The 23,238-nt window shown below is 47.3% G+C and overlaps 1 protein-coding gene across 1 annotated transcript in view; it reads right to left on the reverse strand.

Moving 5' to 3' along the window:
- Nucleotides 1–23,238, reverse strand: part of LOC146813544 (uncharacterized) — a 455,835-nt gene that overhangs the window by 426,134 nt on the left and 6,463 nt on the right. The window contains exon 2 of the mRNA XM_085614768.1: nucleotides 18,066–18,161. Coding sequence (XP_085470894.1) covers nucleotides 18,066–18,161 — 96 coding nt within the window. The remainder of the gene's footprint in view (nucleotides 1–18,065; nucleotides 18,162–23,238) is intronic.

Here is a 23,238-nt window from a genome sequence, read left to right on the forward strand (position 1 = left end):
CTGGGTCATTGTGTGACTACATGGGTAGTGACTGGATGATTAGAGTACTGCAAGGAGAGTGCATGGTGATTTTATAAATGCTTGGGTTTTGGCGCAGTGATTGGATAAAGACTTTGGACTGGCTGGGTGATTGGAGGACTGCATAGGTAGTGCCAGGGAGATTACTGGACTGCATAGGTAGTCCTCAAGGGATTGCAGCAGTGCATGTGTTAGTGACTGGGTCATTGCATAAGTACATGGGTAGTGACTGGATGAATAGAGTGCTGCAAGGACAGTGCATGGTGATTTTATAACTGCTTGGGTTTTGGCGGAGTGATTGGATAAGTACATACTGCTGGCTGGGTGATTGGAGGAGTGCATGGGTCGTGACAGAGGGATTTCTGGAATGCATGGGTCTCCCTGGGTAATTGGAGGAGTGAATCGGTAGTGTGTAGGTAGTTAGAGGTCTGCATGGGAAGTGCTCAGGGGATTGTAGCAGTGCATGTGTTAGTGCCTGGGTCATTGCATGACTACATTGGTAGTGACTGGATGATTACAGTACTGTAAGTAGGGTACATGGTGAATTTCTAAGTGCTTGTGTTTTGGCAGACTGATTGAATAAGTACATTGTGCTGGATGGGTGATTGGAGGAGTTCATAGGTAGTGACAAGCAGATTACTGGACTGCATAGGTAGTCCTCAGGGGATTGTAACACTACATCTGTTAGTGCCTGGGTCATTACATAAATACTTGGTTAGTGACTGCATGATAAGAGTGCTGCAAAGATACTACATGGTGAATCTATAAGTTCTTGGGTATTGGCACAATGATTGGATAAGTATACAGTGCTGATAGGGTGATTAGAAGAGTGCCCACGGAGTGACAAGGGGAATGATGGAGTGCATAGGTACTGCTCTGGGGATTGTAGAAGTGAATGTATTAGTGCCTAGGTCATTGCATGAAGAGTGCACAGGGAGTGACAGGGGGATTGCTGGACTGCTTGGGTAGTACTCTTGGGATTGTAGCACTGCATGAGTTAGTGCTTGGGCCACTGCATGAGTACATGGGTAGTAACTGGATGATTAGTGTGCTGCAAGGAGAGTGTGTGGTGAATTTGTAAGTACACATGTACTCATGCAATGTCCCAGGCACTAATACATTCACTGCTACAATCGTCAGAGCAGTACCTATGCACTCCAGCATCCCCCCTGTCACTCAGTGAGCACTCTTTCAATCACCCTGTCAGCACCGTGTACTTATCCAATCACTGCTCCAATACCCTAGCACTTATGAATTCACCATGTACTCTCTTTGCAGTACTCTAATCATCCAGTCACTAACCATGTACTTATGGAATGACCCAGGCACTAACAGATGTAGTGCTACAATCCCCTGAGGACTACCTATGCACTCCAGCAATCCCCCTGTCAGTCTTTGACCACTATAGGTGTTATAGTTGTTTGGATTAGTACATGGTAGTGGCTGGCTGACTGGAGGAGTGCACGGGGAGTGACAGTTTGATTGCGGGACTGCATGGGTACTACCTGGGGAATTGAAGGAGCAAATAAGAAGTCATGTCACATCAGGCTGTCGTACTTTAAAATTTGGGACCGCGTAGGAGGCAGGGCCCTACCCCTGTCCATCCTGGTATTAGTGAACCGCGAATGGTTAATGCGGTATGTACAAGTGCTTTGTGTAACGTTTTAGCTATGAATGCACTGTGTATACGTTATTATACATCACTACGTGGGTTCCATCTTAGAGTGGTGGCCATCTTATGGTTGCCCTCACATAGGCTACATATCATGAAGCAAATACGGGCCTTTTAGAGCACATGTGCTTTCCTTTGACTTCTCTGTGACCTGGGCAGCTTGGCTCCGCTGCCCCAGGTCAGTCCGGTCTCACGAGCTCCCCGTCCTCCGGCCACCTGTGATTAGCATCAGGGCTTGACACACCATAAAGCCTTTTCATCCTACACAAGCCTCCAGCTAATCTCTTTCGCACCTGACTATTCCTGCTTTATGGCTTGTTTTCCAAACAGGAGATGCTCATGTTTATTGGGGCCTATCGATATCTGATGTGGGATCTGAGCCTTGCTGGGTAAATAATTGTGGGCTGGCTTAACTGGAATGTGGGATGGTCATCATGACTCTGCCTTTTCGTTTGAAATGTATACATGTATATGGCCATATCATAAAACAAGGAATGTGTGCCTGAAGCATGATATTTTGTATTTAAGGAGAAGCCCGTTTCTGTGATTTTAAGCAGTCTCCTGAGAACATACACGCTGTTGTACTTCTAGGATACCTGTGATTGGTCTGCAGCCAATAAACTGATCTTTGACTTCACCCAGAAGACTCTGTGTTTCTGTAGGTCTGAAACAGGAAGAACCCGAAGTCATAGGGTGTGTTCCCCTGCACCACTGGGCTTAAAATTCCCAGTACTTCAGTTGGCGCCCAACTCGGCGTGATTTCAGCGGTACCGGTCCAAGCCAGAGGTTCGTGAGGAGCTTTGTGTGGAAATTCTGGAGGAAGGCCGCCACTTCATCGACCCCTGCATGTCGACGTGGTCCGAAAGTCTTTTCTGCGAGGATCTCCGCGTCCCGACGGCTACGAAGGACTGCTGCCCTGATTAATCGCCCTGTTTTGGACCCTTGATGATTTTGGTAGAGCGAAACAATCGAGAGAGTCTTCTGGTGACGCCATTGATCATCGATATTCAGTTAAGTATAAGTGGAGCGTCTCCCAGTTTGAATTTGGTATCCTTCGGGATTATTTTGATTTGGAGTTTGCAAACACCAAAGCCAGAGGACTCGTGTATTCACGAGACTATCGTAATCGATAATCCTTTGAAGTCTGGAACTAGACTAGTGAGCAAAGATGCCTGGTGCTAGTGTATTTGGAAGATTGTTTTGTTTGAGTTGTGGAAGGGACTTCCAGTTAGAGGATTCATGTCCGGTTCCTCCAATTGGAACTCCAACTTATGAGCTTTATGTAAAACATGGCGTGGGCCCCATTGCATACAATGAAGTATGGATCCGGTACACCAGAAAGGACGGTGTTTTAAAATGGCCCCAAAATGGTAGTTTCGATACAGATATCTTAGATAATTGGGAAGTGAAATTGTTTAAAAAGAAAGCCCGGCCGGCGATGTTTGATTCTTTCCGCCTATGGCGGAAGGAAGCCAAACAGAAGGAAATTAAGCTAGCGAAGAGGAATAAGAGAGAAAGAGGTATGTCAGTTATGCAAGCAGCTGTGCAATTTAAAGATAATGAGGAGGAACAAATGAATGAACAGCTACATAGACAGCGCAAACTAGGGATCGATAAATGTTACCCTGTTTTGTCACCCCTTGTGCAACCTGAAGCAAAAGAGAAAGAAAAAGATTCCCTAGTGTCCCATTTGTTAAGTTCGCCACCCCCGTATGCGCAGAACGCCACAGCACCTCCACAGCTTGTAAATGTGCAGCCTCCAGTAAATATGCCGCAAGCCTTCCCACAGCCGCCAGCTCCTCCTCAGCTGGCTCCTATCCCTGCAGTGCAGCCCTCTCAAGGGCCGCCAGTTTTCCTACCTGTTACCCCCGCGCTTCCTGCGACTTTGCCTAGCACGCCAGCGGCTTCCCCTGGCGCTCCTTCTTACACTACCCAGGTACCTGTATCTGAATCTGTTTTTCTTCCCTCTGTCTATCCCCCCGTTTTCGCCTCAACTTCTCCTTCAGCACGACAACAACTAGCTAATGTAGTTACTAGTTTAATGTCGCCTCTCTTTGGGTCATCCAGTGCGACTCCTGGCTTACAGCGTAAGCAATTGCGCAGTCAGCTGCCTGGTCCCGACGAGAAAGAGGTGTTAGATCATCTGGCGCGTAGGTGGATTGGTTTCCCTTCACTCTATGATGTGGAATCAGTTGTTAACGTTTTTCACCAATGGGATGCCCCAAAACAGAGGTATGTCTTTGATAAAATGTGTGAATTCCTCTGTGAGGAATTGGAGGATAGTGGTGCAAACCCACCGGAATTGTGTCGAGTGCGATTTGATTTTGAAACAGGTATAATTGTGGGCCCCAATGTAGATAAAGCAGTTGCGACTTTACTGTCCCTCAGAAATGGGGATTGTCAGCAATCATTGTTTGAACAGGAACTCCCTGTGGGGAAAAAGGTAAAAGCGCGCCAATACCCGATGCGTGAGGTTCCCCCAGTTTGGAGACCTGCTGATCCAAATGCTAATCCACCTGTCTTAGCACATTTTCAGCGTGTTTGGGTGCATGTCCCATGGAAGCGATCTGAGGTGTTAGCACTTAAGCAGACATTGCCTGACCCCCGTAAAAACCCTACAGGATATTACAAGGAGTTATCACAAACTGCAGAATCAAGTGTCATGAATCTGGCTGACGTAGATATGTTATTTGGGAATGTTGTTCCACAGCCTTTATGGGGATCCATCCGTAATACGGATCATGCTGCAGAGCTAGGGGGTACATGGGCTAATATCGTTGCTGCAGACGCTAGACAAGTTGGTGGCGCGAAGCCTGATCCTTTGGTAGCAGAACTCCCTGGTCGAATTATTACCTACATGAAAACTATAATGCCTGCGATGCGCGTAAATTGGGATAAACTATCCGCATGTAAGCAGAAGAAAGATGAGACAGTGTCCGATTTCTTTACCAGGTTTGAAGAAACGTTTATCGACCACAGTGGTCAAGACATGAGCACTGAAGGTGGCCAACGGTTATTTGTTGATAAATTTGTGCAGAATCTACTCCCCGAGTTGTGTAAAAAATTAAAAGACTCAGAAAGTTCTTGGGCTGTTTCCTCTTCAGCGCAAATACTGGCTACTGCACAGTATTATGAAAATAGAGACAAAGATGAGAAGGATAGAACAGATAAGAAAACGAAAGAACTGAAAACAAAGGTCCTCTTGCAGCAGGCTTATCCGCCACGTGGAGGACAGAATAATTATAGGCAAACACAAGGTATCTATCAGCAGCCCCAACAGTTTCAGAGTAATCAGCAAATGAATGGGTATTATCAACCACGAATCCCTGTAGGTCCCAACCAATGTTCATATTGCAAAGAGGAAGGTCATTTTAAATACAGTTGCCCTAAATTAATGCAGCGTAACAGTAATGCGTATGGCGCAAGAGGTAGAGGTGGTCAGCAAGCTCCTAGAGGCAGAGGGCGTGTAAATGTTCCCCAGAACGCGCGTCCTCTTCCGCCTCAAAATACCATAAATAGCTTTGATCAGCAAGCCAACGCGACTGGTAATACAGCTCAGTACTACAATAATGATTATTATGCAGAAGATGACAATGTAGAAGATAATGATTACTAGGACAGCCGTAGACAGAGAGAGGGAGTTGTTTCAGTGCCAGTGGATCAGAGCGGACCTTATGTTAAAGTAACTACAGCAAATGTAACGGAGCCCTTTCTGCTGGATACTGGTGCTGCAAAGAGTTCAATCATGCATTCAAAACTCCCTGGCGCGCCTTTGTCTGGCGAAATGAATGTTTCAGTAGGTTTTTCTGGCGCCCCAGTTAGGAATCCGATTTCTAGTCCTATGTCACTTTCTGTTGGACCTTGTGAGCTAAAAGCACCCCTCATCCTAACGACAGGATGTGGTGAAAATCTGCTAGGATTAGATTTTCTAAAAAGATTGCATGCAACGCTATATTGTTCTCCCTCAGGAGTACAACTTACATTAGGCAAGAAAGTGATTTCCCCGATGTATTTGTCTAAAAATGCAATGCCACCTGAATTGTCATCCCTTCCGGATGTCCTTTGGGCGACTGGTCCCAATGATGTGGGTCTTTTGGAAATACCGCAATATGTGGTCACTTTAAAAGCCAATGTCAGATTGCCACGTATTCCCCAGTACAAGATCTCCAATGAAGGTCAGAAAGCGTTGTTAGCAATTGTCAGTGATTTGATTAAAAAGGATGTAATTGAAGAGACAAGAGGCAACGTTTGCAATAGTCCTGTTTTACCTGTCTTAAAACGAACGGACCCTTCACAGCCACCTGTTTACAGATTTCTGATTGATCTTAGAGAGGTTAATAAGATTGTTGTGCCACAGTTTCCAGTTGTCCCTGATATAACTGCCTTGTTAACCATGATTCCAGCCTCCGCTGCATGGTTCTCAGTGATCGATTTAAAGAATGCTTTCTTTAGCATCCCAATTGCAGAGGAGAGCAGAGACATTTTTGGCTTTAGTTTAGGAGGCCGAAGCTTCCGCTTTAAACGCGCTCCCCAGGGCTACTGTGAAAGTCTATCAATATACAGTCAGGCTTTAAAGGCGCAGCTTGATGCACTGGTTTTACCCAGTGGCGCTATCCTCATTCAGTACGTTGATGATTTACTAATCGCCGCGGATACTGAAAAGATTTGCAAAAACGCTACCTTGTCATTGTTGCGTCATTTGTCTGCCTTCCATCACAAAGTGTCTCTCTCAAAGCTGCAATATTGTCGACAAGAAGTGACCTATTTAGGTCATCTCTTATCGAAGGAGGGAAGGAAACTGACCCCAGAAAGAATTCAAGCCACTGCACAGTTGAGTGTGCCAAGAACACAGAGAGAAGTGCGTGCTTTCTTGGGCATCACTTCATACTATAGGCATTGGATTCCTAATTTTTCCTTGTTGGCAAAACCTTTGTTAGCATTAACATGCAAAGACACACCGAATCCTATTCCATGGTCTGAAGAGTGTCAGAAAAGTTTTTGGGAATTGCGTAATGCATTGTGTTCAGCTCCTGTGTTGGGTACCCCTGACTACAGCAAGCCTTTTACATTGTATGTTCATGAGAAAGATGGTTGCGCATTATCAGTGTTAACACAGCCCTTTGGCGATAGACCGCGTCCATGCGCACATTTTTTGTCAACCTTGGACGCGGTAGCGAGGGCATTGCCAAGTTGTCTGGGAGCCACAGCCGCCGCAGCTATGTCTATTCGACAGTCTGCTGGCCTAGTAATGGATCATACATTGATTGTTATGGTTCCACATGCTGTGGACACATTGTTAAACAGGACCAAGACACAACACTTAACTAGTGCGCGATTATCTGGTTATGAGCTGACACTGTTAGCAAACCATATACACATAAAGAGATGCAACACGTTGAATCCAGCTACATTATTGCGAATTCCAGCAGACCTAGATGAGATTGAGCAACATGATTGTCTGTTCAGAACAGAAGAAGAGACGAAAGGGAGAGTAGATCTTAAAGATACTCCCCTGACTAAGTGTGATGGTACTTTATGGGTGGATGGTTCGTGTTTCAAGCTTCCGAATGGTGATACGACTGCTGCATATGCTATCACGACTTTGCACACGATTGTGGAAACTGCACGTGTGCCACAAAATTCGGCTCAAGCAGCAGAACTGATTGCCCTTACAAGAGCTATGAAAGTGAACATATATACGGATAGCCAGTACGCCTTTGGCGTGGCGCACAGTTTTGGGCGATTGTGGAAAGAACGTGAGTTCCTGACTTCGCATGGAGCTAAGATTCAGAATGGCAAGTTGGTAAATGATCTCCTTGAGTCGCTGACCCTACCGTTACAAGTTGCGATTATGAAATGCAGTGCGCACAAGAAAATCACTGATGATGTTGGTCGTGGTAATGCGTTTGCTGATGAAGTCGCAAAAGAAACAGCAAAAGATGTGAAGACTCGAATGTATGTTGCAGGCCCTGCCAGATGGGTTGGTGATGTTGGAATGTGTGAAAACACAATAGAGAGTGTAAAGTCCCTTCAAGCTGAAGCCACAGAGAAAGAGTTGAGCAAGTGGAGAGAAAGTATAGGTAAGTTGGATGAGAATGGTTGTTGGATTGATCTGTCAGAACATAGGCGATGGTTGTTACCTGATGCATATGTGCTTCCAGTGGTTACTATGGCACATGGAATGGCACATATCAGTACGAAAGGAATCTGTAAGTTGTTGGCTCCAGTATGGCAGAATGCTGGAATTCCCAAGTGTGCAGAGAATGTGGTCAAGAATTGTATGGTATGCTTGAAGTACAACCCTGGTAGGGGAACCCCAACTCCAGCTGGTCATTTTGCGCCTCCATCATATCCATTCGAAGTTTTGCAGTTAGATTTTATCCACATGGAAAGGTGCAACAACCTGAAATATGTATTGGTGGTTGTTTGCGCTTTTTCAAAATGGATAGAGGCGTATCCCCTAAAGGACAACACTGCTCTATCCACAGCCAAAGCCCTTGTGAAGGAATTTTTCCCTAGGTTTGGAATGCCAAGAATGGTGTGGAGTGATAATGGGAGTGAGTTTGTGGGTCAAGTGATGAAGAATGTGTGTGAGGGATTGGGGATAAAGCAGAAGTTCCACGCTGCAAATCACCCCCAATCAGCTGGATTAGTAGAGCGCTACAATGGCGCTCTAAAACTCAAGCTGGCCAAAATTCAAGCGAGCTCAGGTCTTAAATGGCCTGACGCTCTGCCTCTAGCACTCCTGTCCACCAGAATGACCGTACACTCACGAGTGGGACTTAGCCCATACGAGGTTAATTTTGGCCGCCCGGCTAATGTATGGGGTGTGCCAAGACCGGCGAAATTCAGTGAAATCGAACATCCAGTACTGCTTGATTATTTGTACAAATTGATGGCTAAATTGCGTGTTTTACACCAACAGGTGCACGATACTCTTCCCCAGGCCTCTGAAGCTCCAGGACACCCTATTGACCCTGGCACGTGGGTTCTGGTGAAACATTTCCAGCGCAAGAGCAACGATGAGCCTCGTTGGATCGGCCCTCATCTCGTACTTCTGTCTACAAGATCAGCTGTTCGAGTAAAGGGGAAGAAGAACTGGATCCACGGCGCCCACGTTAAAAGGATACCTTTGCCTCTGCCGTATGACCAGTGGGTCCAGGAGGGTATCGCAGACTCTGAAACAGACACTGTACCTCGTTTTGTGCCGTTCAGTGATGCACGCGTAAGAGGCACAGGTTCAGCACAGGAAAGTGACGATATTTTACAAGAAGCTGTGCCACCGTCAATTCGATTGGACACCACAGAGCCTGAACTCTTGTTTCAAGATCAGACAGTACCTGGCCGTTTTCACTATAATCTAAGACTAAGGCCTATGGACAAATAAATATTCTTTTCCTTACCTTTTTGTTTTTGATAACCAGAGCTCTCCCATCTGAAGGACTTTCTTGATTTTTGTTTTTCGAACCACCATCCGGGTTCAGCCGCAGGGTCGCTGTGCCAAGACTTTGGGGTACAGGCTGAAGACGTTAGGTCAACGGTTCTGGTTGGTCTAGGGCGTTCCCTGGACTAACAGGCGTACTCCTTAGCAGAAGATACTCACCCGCCGCGAGCGGCACGATTAGAGGATGGAGTTTTTCAAGATGGAGAGACCCGCTGAGGAAATGAACTTTAAAGCAAGAATTTGTAAAATAACGAAGAGCAAACATTTTGTATTTTTATGTCTGTTTGTATTATGTAGTATGGTAGTGTTTACTGTAGGATTTGTATTCTTCTCCTCTCAGGAGCCCATTGCACCCACTGTACAGCCTATACCTCCTCCTACTGTCTCCTCACACTCTTTTCACCCTCTGCCTGAACATGAACAAGCTAGACGGTCTGAGTTTGTAAACAACTCGTTTATTCACCTCCTGCACCAGCACCAACTAGTCATGAATACAACAAATTGCTGGGTGTGTGGTTTAATGCCACATACCATTAACAAGGGTATTCCTTATCTAGTGCTGCCGTTTAGTTACAATGGATCGTCATGGGCATTCCAGACCATGTTTCTCTTTGCTCTAGATGCGTACTCCCCGTGACAACCGTGTTCCATCAGACCTAGCACAAATAATAAAGCCTAATGAAAGGAGTTGCCGATATGAGCAGAGATATCGATGCATACTCATCTATTCCCAAAGAAGAGTTGAGAGCTTATGTAGGGTGGAACGCGACGGGGTATAGTATTAGTCTGGGTGAAAGACAGCGAAAAATCTCATCCCCAATCTGGGTCGTACCCCACATAGGTCGGTTCTGTTTGCAAGGTAATGGTCAGAATCCTAGAGCTCAACTGGGGAGAAGTGACTGTACTGAAACGTACACTTTTCCATCGCAGTTTTCCCCAGCGTTTTTGGCTGCCAAGGGTACATATTTTGTCTGCAATGACCGAGCATATACATGGTTGCCCCCTGATTTCTCGGGCGCATGTTATATTGCAAATCTGCTACCGCCAACATTCACTGCTGCCTCCGACTATCACAAGACCAGAGTTGTGAGAGGCGTGATTAGTAAGGAGGATACTGCCGGTCAGGAAGCGGGAGATTTCTTTTTGGGTTTCCTGCTGTTTTGGGGACCTATGGTTAATAGTAAGAACCTGAGACAACTGACTCGTGTTGTTGAATCCACTGTTAATGTTACGGCTGGTGCCCTTGGTAATTTGACAGCTGAGCTCCAAGCGGATCGCCTCATGACTTTGCAGAACCGCATGGTTCTAGACGTCATACTTGCAGACCGCGGTGGGGTATGTAAGGTTATCCAATCTAGTTGTTGCATTTTCATACCAGACAACGCTCCAACAGTTTATCAAGCCATCTCCAAACTGCATAAAATATCTGAGTCCATACACGTGGATAAAGGAGATTGGTCACTGGTGGGGTGGTTCTGGGAACTGATATCTGCCTGGGGTTGGAAAGTTCTGATGGTCATTGGAATGATCTTAGCCATCCTTTTCCTGTTCTGTCTGTGCATACAGTGTGCTCCTGCGATATGTGGCCTCTGTGCTACATTATGTGTAAGGAAACCTGTATCGAGGGACGAGCTAAGTAATAGGATGATGCTACAGCAACATCTCCATGACTTCGTGAATATTGACCTAGACTCGGATTGAAATGAGTGTAGTTATTGCCTATGTAAGGGCAAAAGGAGGGTCTGTCGTACTTTAAAATTTGGGACGCGTAGGAGGCAGAGCCCTACCCCTGTCCATCCCGGTATTAGTGAACCGCGAATGGTTAATGCGGTATGTACAAGTGCTTTGTGTAACGTTTTAGCTATGAATGCACTGTGTATACGTTATTATACATCACTACGTGGGTTCCATCTTAGAGCGGTGGCCATCTTATGGTTGCCCTCACATAGGCTACATATCATGAAGCAAATACGGGCCTTTTAGAGCACATGTGCTTTCCTTTGACTTCTCTGTGACCTGGGCAGCTTGGCTCCGCTGCCCCAGGTCAGTCCGGTCTCACGAGCTCCCCGTCCTCCGGCCACCTGTGATTAGCATCAGGGCTTGACACACCATAAAGTCTTTTCATCCTACACAAGCCTCCAGCTAATCTCTTTCACACCTGACTATTCCTGCTTTATGGCTTGTTTTCCAAACAGGAGATGCTCATGTTTATTGGGGCCTATCGATATCTGATGTGGGATCTGAGCCTTGCTGGGTAAATAATTGTGGGCTGGCTTAACTGGAATGTGGGATGGTCATCATGACTCTGCCTTTTCGTTTGAAATGTATACATGTATATGGCCATATCATAAAACAAGGAATGTGTGCCTGAAGCATGATATTTTGTATTTAAGGAGAAGCCCGTTTCTGTGATTTTAAGCAGTCTCCTGAGAACATACACGCTGTTGTACTTCTAGGATACCTGTGATTGGTCTGCAGCCAATAAACTGATCTTTGACTTCACCCAGAAGACTCTGTGTTTCTGTAGGTCTGAAACAGGAAGAACCCGAAGTCATAGGGTGTGTTCCCCTGCACCGCTGGGCTTAAAATTCCCAGTACTTCAAGGCCCGCCCCCTCCCTCCACCACTGTGCAAACGTGCCCCCTGGTGAGTTTTAAGTTGTGGGATGAATTCCCCTTGAATCTTGAGGGTCCCTGGGGTCCAACTAGCCCACCATGTACCTCCAGTAATCACCACAGAGCTGCGTTGCACAGAGGTGGTCTGAGGCCACGCCCCTTTTTACACCTCTCTACAACACAACTCTGTGGCGCTTACTGGACGTACTTGATGGGCTAATGGACTAAGTGGCCTTGACATCGTTTTTCTTTGGAATATAATGTAAACGATTGCTGTGGATATATATATCTATATATATTACCTACTGAGGACCTATTATCCATAGGAAATCCGCAACATTCTATTTGGAATAACTTTAGCGTTGGTTGACGAATCTTCGCGAAATTTTCAAAACTGGTGGGGCGCTCTGGTCCGCTCCTATCCTGAAATTCTCAGGGTGATTCGTCAAGCGTGGGCTGAGAAAAAAGGGGGGTCCCAACACATGTTTTCCCCATGTAATTTTCCATAGGAACCTTTAATTTCAGCTGCAGCCCGAACTGCTGAACAGAATTACACCAAATTTGGAAAAGAGGTAGACCTTGGTTCACACTCGTGCCTTTTGGTAAAATGGTGTAAATCCGTTCAGTAGTTCCTGAGAAAATGAAAAGTAAAATCATAGATACATCTATGACCTCAGAGGGTCCACGTACCCTCCCGATCACGAGCTGTATGCTAATTGGCTGTCAACACTCCAAACCAGGATGTGTTGGCAGCCATCTTGTGCCTCGGTTGAACCGAGGCACAAGAAAACTAAGAAAAAAATGCGCAAAACACAAAAAGGGGGCAGGGTAGAAACACCCTGACCCCCTAGGCCTGCTCAGGGGGTCCCAAAAGGACCCACAGGGCCAAATAAAGAATTTAAAAAAAAAAATCAGCGAGATTCGCGCCCCCAGCGCAAATTTCCACCGAAATTTTTTAAAACAAACAAACCGCGGGCTCCTGCGCTTCGTTGTTAATTAGCCCCAGGGGGGCCAAGTCCCGGGGGCATGGTAAAAAAAAAGTATGGGGGGCCCAATCCCACCCCACACTGCCCCGGGGACCGCCACCCCCCACACCCCCCTGGGGCTCGATTGAATTTTGACTGTGGGGGGGGGCCCACTGCCCCCCGCAGACCCGGGGACCGCCACCCCTGGGGCATTTAAAAAAAAAACACCCTGTGTGGGGGGGCTCATGCCCCGGTACTTTGAAAATGTGAGGAGTGGGGCCACACGGCCCCCCTCCTGAAGCCATTGATGGCCCTGGGGACCGCCACCCCCCAGGGCCGACTCCTGGAGTGTCCCGGGGTGCCTACTCCAGGACACTGTAGTTTGTTATGGCAGGGCGGGAGCCTTGCGGCTCCCGCCCTGCCATAGCAAACTTGGTTTGAATTTTGAAAGAGAGAGCAGGGAAACCTGCTCTCTCGTTTAAAATTCAAACCAAATTGCTTTTCCACACGGGGAGCTGCATCTTAGCAGCTCTCCATGTGGAAAAGCAATGCCGGCTCCCGAAGGACGCGGGGAGCCGACTGGGACCGTGAGGGGATTGGGGACCCCCCCACGGTCCCCAACGGAGAGGGCCAGCCCCGGGGAATGGGGTCCCTGGGGCTACAAGTGGCCAGGGAGGGGGGCCACGCAGCCCCCCTACCCAAAAGTTTTTAAAAAAAATGAAAAAAATTAGAAAGGCCGGCCCCGGGGTATGGGGTCCCTGGGGCCATAAGTGGTCCGGGAGGGTGGCCTCGGGGCCCCCCTCCACTATAGTTAAAAAAAATAAAAAGATTAAAAAAGAAAAAGGCCATGCCCCGGGGACGCGACTCCCTTCCACATTTTTACAATTTAAAAAAAAAAAAAATTAGGGGGCAGGCCCTGGGGAATGGGATCCCCAGGGCCGAGAAAATAGAAAAAGAAGAGGGGCTACACAGCCCCCCTTCTTAACAAAAAAAGAAGACTGGCATCGCGCCGGAGGCCACGCCCCCTCCTTTCAGCACTCTGCAAATGTGCCCCCTGGTGCGTTTGCAGATGGGGAATGAATTCCCCTTGAATACTGGGGGTCCTTGGGGGCCAACTAGCCCACCAGGAACCTCCAGTATGCGCCAGGGGGCTGCGCTGCAGAGAGGTGTTCTGAGGCCACGCCCCTTTTTACACCTCTCTGCAACGCAGCTCTGTGGCGCTTAGTGGAGGTAGCTGGTGGGCTAGTTGCACCCCAGGGACCCTCAGGATTCAAGGAGGGTAATCCCCCAACTTAAAACGCCCCACGGGGTGCGTTTGCACAGTGGTGAAGGGAGGGGGCGGGGCCTGAGTTCACATGGGTACAAACACACCCTGTGGAGCGTTTTAAGTTCAGGAATTAATTCCTCGTCAATCCTGAGGGTCCCTGGGGGCCAACTAGCCCACCAGGTACCTCCAGTAAGCGCCACAGAGGTGCGTTGCAGTGTTATAAAAAGGGGCGTGGCCTCTGAACACCTCTCTGCAACGCAGCTCTCTGGCGCATACTGGAGGTACCTGGTGGGCTAGTTGGCCCCTAGGGATCCTTGGGATTGAGGAGGAATTAATTTTCCAACTTAAAATGTGCCACAGGGTGTGTTTGCAGACATCTCACCTCAGGCCCGCCCCCTTCCTTCACCATTGTGCAAACGCACCCTGTGGTGCGTTTTAAGTTGAGGAATTAATTCCTATTCAATCTTTAGGGTCCCTGGGGGCCAACTAGCCCACCAGGTACCTCCAGTATGCGCCAGGGAGCTGCGTTGCAGAGCGGTGTTCCGTGGCGCTTACTGGAGGTACCTGGTGGGCTAGTTGGCCCCCAGGGACCCTCAGGATTGACGAGGAGTTAATTCCTGAACTTAAAACGCTCCACAGGGCCAACTTCTCACAATATCATCATCATCACTAACCATGGTGCCCCCTTCATGAGCCTTCAACACCTGTCAATACTCAGACCTTTTGATAATCATCATTACCATCATCAGTATCTTCATCAGCATCGCCATAAGAGTCATCACCATCATCATCACCAACAATGACTGCGGCACCTCCTTCTTGAACCTTCATCAACTGTCACAGCTCAGAACACCAAATTCTATTAATCATCATCACCATCATCTTCACCATCGTCATAACCATTATCATCATCATCATTTTCATAATCCTCATAACTAACATCATCATCATCACTGACCACGGCGCCCCCTTCAGGAGCCTTCCATGGTACTTCACAGCAAACCTCTCTGACTCATCATCATCATCATCACTGACCACGGCGCCCCCTTCAGGAGCCTTCCACAGCTCTTCACAGCAAACCTCTCTGGCTCATCATCATCATCATCACTGACCACAGCGCCCCCTTCAGGGGCCTTCCACATCTCTTCACAGCAAACCTCCCTGACACATCATCATCATCATCATCACTGACCACGGCGCCCCCTTCAGGAGCCTTCCACAGCTCTTAACAGCAAACCTCTGACACATCATCATCATCATCCCTGACCACGGCGCCCCCTTCAGGAGCCTCCACAGCTCTTCACAGCAAACCTCTCTGACTCATCATCATCTTCACTGACCACGACGCCCCCTTCAGGAGCCTCCACAGCTCTTCACAGCAAACCTCTCTGTCTCATCATCATCATCATCATCACTGACCACGGCGCCCCCTTCAGGAGCCTTCCACGGTACTTCACAGCATACCTCTCTGACACATCATCATCATCATCACTGACCACGGCGCCCCCTTCAGGAGCCTTCCACGGTACTTCACAGCAAACCTCTCTGACTCATTATCATCATCACTGACCACGGCGCTCCCTTCAGGGGCCTCCACAGCTCTTCACAGCAAACCTCTCTGACTCATCATCATCATCACTGACGACGGCGCCCCCTTCAGGGGCCTCCACAGCTCTTCACAGCAAACCTCTCTGACACATCATCATCATCACTGACCACGGCGCCCCCTTCAGGAGCCTTTCACGGTACTTCACAGCAAACCTCTCTGACTCATCATCATCATCATCACTGACCACGGCGCCCCCTTCAGGAGCCTTCCACAGCTCTTCACAGCAAACCTTTCTGACTCATCATCATCATCTTCACTGACCACGGCGCCCCCTTCAGGAGCCTTCCACAGCTCTTCACAGCGAACCTCTCTGACTCATCATCATCATCATCATCACTGACCACGGCGCCCCCTTCAGGCGCCTTCCACAGCTCTTCACAGCAAACCTCTCTGACTCATCATCATCATCTTCACTGACCACGACGCCCCCTTCAGGAGCCTTCCACGGTACTTCACAGCAAACCTCTCTGACACATAATCATCATCATCACTGACCACAGCGCCCCCTTCAGGGGCCTTCCACAGCTCTTCACAGCATACCTCTCTGACTCATCATCATCATCATCACTGACCACGGCGCCCCCTTCAGGAGCCTTCCACAGCTCTTCACAGCAAACCTCTCTGACTCATCATCATCATCATCACTGACCACGGCGCCCCCTTCAGGAGCCTCCACAGCTCTTCACAGCAAACCTCTCTGACTCATCATCATCATCACTGACCACGGCGCCCCCTTCAGGAGCCTTCCACGGTACTTCACAGCAAACCTCTCTGACTCATCATCATCACTGACCACAGCGCCCCCTTCAGGAGCCTTCCACAGCTCTTCACAGCAAACCTCTCTGACACATCATCATCATCATCACTGACCACAGCGCCCCCTTCAGGAGCCTTCCACAGCTCTTCACAGCAAACCTCTCTGACACATCATCATCACCATCACTGACCACGGCGCCCCCTTCAGGAGCCTCCACAGCTCTTCACAGCAAACCTCTCTGACTCATTATCATCATCACTGACCACAGCGCCCCCTTCAGAGGCCTTCCACATCTCCTCACAGCAAACCTCTCTGACACATCATCATCATCATCACTGACCACAGCGCCCCCTTCAGGGGCCTTCCACATCTCTTCACAGCAAACCTCTCTGACTCATTATCATCATCACTGACCACGGCGCCCCCTTCAGGAGCCTTCCACAGCTCTTCACAGCAAACCTCTCTGGCTCATCATCATCATCATATTGACCATGGCGCCCCCTTCAGGAGCCTTTCACAGCTCTTCACAGCAAACCTCTCTTGCTCATCATCATCATCATCATCACTGACCACGGCGCCCCCTTCAGGAGCCTTCCGCAGCTCTTCACAGCAAACCTCTCTGGCTTTTCATCATCATCATCATCACTGACCACGGCGCCCCCTTCAGGAGCCTTCCACAGCTCTTCACAGCAAACCTCTCTGGCTCATCATCATCATCATCACTGACCACGGCACCCCCTTCAGGAGCCTTCCACAGCTCTTCACAGCAAACCTCTCTGACTCATCATCATCATCACTGACCACAGCGCCCCCTTCAAGAGCCTCCACAGCTCTTCACAGCAAACCTCTCTGACTCATCATCATCATCATCACTGACCACGGCGCCCCCTTCAGGTGCCTTCGACGGCTCTTCACAGCAAACCTCTCTGGCTCATCATCATCATCATCACTGACCACGGCGCTCCCTTCAGGAGCCTTCCACAGCTCTTCACAGCAAACCTCTCTGGCTCATCATCATCATCATCACTGACCATGGCACCCCCTTCAGGAGCCTTCAACAGCTCTCAACACTCTGAACACCCAATATTCATCACCATCATCATCATCTTCACCATCATCATAACCATCATCCCCTTCACATCATCATGATCACCAGCAATGACTGTTGCCCCTACTTCATGAGCCTTCAACAACTGTTATCACTCAGAACACCTGATACTAATAACCATCATCAACATCATCTTCACCATCCTCATTACCATCATCATCATCATCACTTTCCAGGGCGCCCCCTCATTAACCTTCAGCAACTGTCAATACAGAACGTTTAACAATCATCACTACCATCATCATCATCACCGTCAACATCATCATCATTATTCATCATTGACCGGGTCGCCATATTCAGGAGCCTTCCGCAGCTCTCAGTAATCAGAACACTTAATCATCATCATCTTTCTCATCATCTCCATCTTCATCATCATCATCCAGCAGAATGTACATATTAAACAATGTTTAAGACAAACCTTATATTCAGACATTACTGCGGAGGCCAATGACCACCTCCAAACTGTAATTCTCTGGTTAAAATGTAGCATTAGGACCCTCAATTTATGTTCATTTCGAGCTTTTCTAATCATGTCTGAGGCAGAGAGGCCCATTCACATGCCATGGGGGAGGGGTCAAGTGGTGTCTGAAATTCAACTCCACACTTCTTACCAAGACGGTAGAGCACGATGTTTATGAATGTATTGACGGCAATCATCACTCCCAGGGTTATCGCCTGCCTCCTTAGACGAGGGATCTCCGGGCCACCTGGAAAGGAAATCACAAAATCCTTCGTTTACATTACATGGGGGAGTGGATCACCTGTCTGTAGCTGGAGTACAATATCATCGGAGGACTTGTAAAAGCCTCAGTTAGTGTGTATTTAATGATTTTCAGGGTGCTCCACACCGGGTCACTGATTCTAAGTGTGTGCAAGACTGGTCACTCCAGTGTGTGCCATGACTAGTCACTGAGTTTTTGTGTGCCAAGATTGGTCACTGAGTCTATGTGTATGCCAAGACTGGTCACTGGGTCTTCATGTGTACCAAGACTGGTCAATCAGTCTCAGTGTGTGACAAGACTGATCACTGAGTCTCAGTGTGTGACAAGACTGATCACTGAGTCTCAGTGTGTGCCAAGACTGGTCACTGAGTCTCAGTGGAGTCTCAGTGTGTGCCAAGACTGGTCACTGAGTCTCAATGTTTGATTAGACTGGTCACTGAGTATCAGTGTGCGCCAAGACTGGTCACTGAGTCTCAGTGTGTGAGAAGAATTGTCACTGAGTCTCAGTGTGTAACAAGACCAGTCACTGAATCTTGGTGTGTGCAAAGACTGGTCACTTAGTCTCAGTGTGTGACAAGACTGGTCACTGAGTCTCAGTGTGTGAAAAGACTGGTCACTGAGCCTCAGTGTGTGACAAGACCGGTCACTGAGTCTCAGTGTGTGCAAATACTGGTTGCTGAGTCTCAGTGTGTGCAAAGACTGAAAGTACTTCTCAGTACCTGCCAAGATTGACCAGCGGCCAACATTGAAAAATTAATCTTCCAGAGCACCCAGAAATATCAGTGTGGATTGGTGCCAGCTAAGAATCTGTGTGGAAAAATGAGTGACCCTCACTGTTTGCCAGGTCTGGAAGTAAGTCTCAGTTTGATACAAGACAGATCAGAGATTTGTTGACACTACAGAGACTGACTGGTGATTCTCAGTGTGCAATGTCTTGACTGAAACTTACTGCATGTACCAATTAAGCATTATGCCTCACTGTGTGTGCTGCATCTGGACTGCCACTTACTGCATATATATTAGGCTGGAATGTGACTCACTGTATGTACTATTTGTGGATTGTTGGTCAGTGTGTGTGCCAAAGCTGGAGTGTGTCTGTGAATGTGTTCAAAGTCTTAACACTTAATCTCAGTTGCTGCTGTTCAGTGCTAAAGTGCATGTGCTCTCTCCTTTTACTACATATAGGTCATCCCTAAGGTAGGCTCTAGGTAGCCCTATGGGCAGGGTGCTCTGTAGGTAAAAGGTAGGACATGGGCCTTGTTCGTTTGGCATGTCCTGGTTATTGACAAACAGCCTATTTGGTTTCTCACTGACATGACCCTGCTTCTCTGAAAGGTTTACATTGGGAATTCCCTGATACGTGTTTCAGTGGTAATTTCTGATCTGAAAGAAGCAGCGTTATCATATTTGGTATGTTAGAAATAGTGGTGATAAATCCTAATTATTGGTGGAGGTTGATTTTTTCTTGCTATTTAAGAAATACCACTTTTCGAAAGTGGGTATTTCTATGTGCTTTTGACTTTTTGTGTTTTGTCGCCTGACTCCTCAAATCTACATCTGAGGATAGATTAGCCCACCCACACCTCTTCAGGCAGCAATTGGAGTGGGAGCTGGCGCGCAGCGAGAGCGTTGTTGCAGGTTTTAAATATTGGGATAATTCCAACTGATTAGAGGGTTGATCTGAAAAAAAACCTATGTTCGTCTGAGAACCTTCCTACATGTTCACCTGCAAGCTAAAGCGCTATTACCGGAGGTGCTGTCCTTACCTGCTGGCTGGCTGTGAGGGCTTGCGGGTCCCTGTTGCTGCGTGACTCTTCTCCTCCTCGCTGCTGTGGTGGTGTGTGCGGCGATATCAGCGAGAGGGGTCCAGCAAGACTACATCCCCCAGGCTCCTTTGCACTTTGCCTCTGACACCGGAAGCAGCATTTCGCGCCCGACGGCGCTTTAAAATTAACTCCGATCTCCGCATCGCGGTGTCCGCGCGCGGGCAGCGCCGGGAGAAGCCCGGGACAAGGGCGGGACCGTCTGTGGCCGTCAGGGGCCGGAAGAGGCCAGGCCGGGCCACAGCTCTTAGTTGATTGATACGGACATTGCGCACGTAAGACTTTGTTAGTCTGTGGCCCTTGCCTGACCTTATGTTGGAATAATTATGCATGCTATTGTGTAGGCTCCACTCAAAATCAGGACATCCTCATTAGCGCTGTTGTCCCTTTTTGGTTCTTTTTTCACTGTTGTATTTTTTGTAATACTCCACTATTGACCATGCCCATTGGCAAACATGATAAATCTGCTGCTGGAACTGGTCTAATTGATAATTACCTAGTCAAAGTGGTTAACAAAATCAATAGTGACCGGAGAGCATCTTTTGGTAAAGGGGGCCTTCCTGCTTCTTCTGACATTATTTCCAATACACCCAGCCTGTCATAACGGTCGAAGCTCAGGTTCACCCAGAGCCTCTGATGGACCTTCTGGATAAAACCACTATTGATCTAGAGGAAGCTCCCCCTAGTCCTAGTCCTAGTTCTAGACCTGTGAGAGCTTGTAGGAAACAACCGAGTAAAAGGGGGGGAAAGCATACTAAAAAAAGAGCGGAAATTCTGCACCAAGCCCCAAATAGTACTGCCCATGGAATCGTATCGCAGGAAGGCAATAGCTTAGCCTGTATTAATTTATCACCAGACCAATTTGCATTACTTGTATGTACCTTAGAGGCTAAATTTGAAGCTAAGTTAGCCGAGCACACTCAATCCTTAATGCTTCAAATTAATACGGCTAACTTGGAAATCAAGAGGCTTGGAGTTCTCATTGAGAACCTTTTGTCTGGTAGCGAAAGATTCAAGGCACTGGCTACGGGTTCTGCTGCTGTCTCCGAGGGCACAATATGTGATTCTTCTCAGCGTCCCACCCAGTGCCCCGTTATACCAGAAATTACCCCCTTTGACTCTATACCATTTAATGGTTTAGGTAAGCAATCCTCTATGGGACAAGGAGGCACAGCAACTCTTAGACAGAGAACAAATACTGGCTTTACTAATCTCCCTCCAGACTGCGCGCCATACGTGGTTGTCCTGACAAATGTGCCCACCTTAGAAAATCAGCATGCCCAGCCCCGTGAGGAAACACATGAGTCTTTAAAAAACAAAACTGTGTCTTGGCTCAATAGAAGATGCGGTTTCCCGACATACCTCGCAGATCACATTTTATCTACTAGAAGGACGAAGTGGGTTGGCCCATCCCGAAAAGGCTGTAGTGGGGATTGTGTTATTGTTAATTTTAGATACCCCCAGCATGTTAACACAGTCCTGCTACGTGCAGCTTCTTTGATGGGTGATGCTAACAGTATTAGTGTGCGCCCGTTGGGCTATTTTTATACGCACCTAATTAGTTCCCCGAGTCAGGTGAGACTCAGACCATTTACTCCCAGGGAGCACCAGATGCCTGTAGCCCCTCAAGTGTCTAATGTTGATAATCATTGTGGGTATGGTCCTAACAACACCACCCACAATAGATTTGGGGCACTTTCGGGCCTGGAGGCCTGTGATTGACGAGAGGTCCCTGAGATTCAGGGAAGTGCCAGCCCGGCTGTTCTGGGTTATCTAGATATTGTAGAACCAATAATGGAACATGGAAACTCACAAATTAATGTTGATAGCATTGTAACTGATATAGGGGAAACAGTAAAATTGCTAAGTTGGAACATTGCGGGCTTACGGACTAAAAAGAATGATAGTGGTTGGCTAAATATTCTTAAACAATATGACATTATAGCCCTCCAAGAGACCTGGGATAAGGACTGTGATTTCTGGATTGATGGTTTTACTTCCTATTTTGTTCCGGCCCAAAAATCTATAGCAGGAAGAGATAGGGGTGGTCTCATGTTTTTGATCTCAGTAAATATTATAGGAAGACTTAAGAAGGTTGTATGTACTTCCTATAATTGCCTTATTCTAGAAGTAAGTCTGGTAAATAACACCAAGCTTATATTAATTAATTGTTATAATTCCCAGCACGAAGAGTCCCCTAACGAGCATATTCACTGGCTGTCAACATTTTTAGAATTTTATAAAGACAATCAATCCACTTTTTGTTATTATATCCTGATGGGTGATTTTAATGTGCATTTATGTAATCTAAATTGCCATTATAGAGATAAGGACGGCCCACAATTTACAACCCCTCAACATTTTGAACATAGCTCCAAAGGGGAAGCCTTGGAGTCCCTTTTGAGTAATAATGAACTGTATGAAGTGGGGTTCCCGGACAAGAATTCCCGTGTCCCCACGTATGATGCTAGGGACTGTGAATCTATTATAGATTACATATTTTTATCTGCAGGGCTTTTAAGGTATGTGATTTTTTATAATGCTCTACGTTCCTGTTTTAGCGATCATAACCCGGTGGTAATGATATTAGCTAATGTTTTCCCCCTTATGGATAAATCAGCTCTGAGTCCTGCCCTAGTTACAGTGAAAGTTAAAGATCAGGGGAGAAGATTAAAATGGAGTAAGGTAATCCCTGAAGATTTTTTTTCAGTCAATTACCAAAAAGGTTGGCCCACATTTAAGCATATGTGCTGATCCGCCATCTTATGGCAGGGATGTAATAACTGCTTTCGAAGCTATTTGTTCACAAGTGGCTAATGAACTCACTATGAAAGGCAGTGTTAAAAAAAGCAACCCCTCCTGTGGTTGGTTTAATTATAATTGCTCGGCAGCTCACAAACGACTTAAAAAAGCCCTTGATGACAAACCTAGAAATAAAGGGCTAGTTATCCTCTTAAGGAAAGAGTATTCGCAAGCAATTCAGGTACGTAAAAGAGAAATTAAACAAGATGCATGGGTAGCCCTAATGGATAAAGCAATTCTGAAAGATAGCTCTAAATTTTGTGAAATTATTAATTCCCCTTTGCTATCTGGCTCCCAGAACTCTGTGCTAGAATTGAAAATCCCAGAGGAGGATTGGTTAGGTCACTTTGAAAAAATCTATGGGAGTAACCTTGAGCTGGAATCCTTTGTGGTACCAATTTTTAGTCCTCCCCTTCCTCTTATTAGTTTTACTACTG

This window comes from Triturus cristatus, chromosome 7, assembly GCF_964204655.1.
Source record: "Triturus cristatus chromosome 7, aTriCri1.1, whole genome shotgun sequence".
Classification (NCBI taxonomy): Eukaryota; Metazoa; Chordata; class Amphibia; order Caudata; family Salamandridae; genus Triturus; species Triturus cristatus.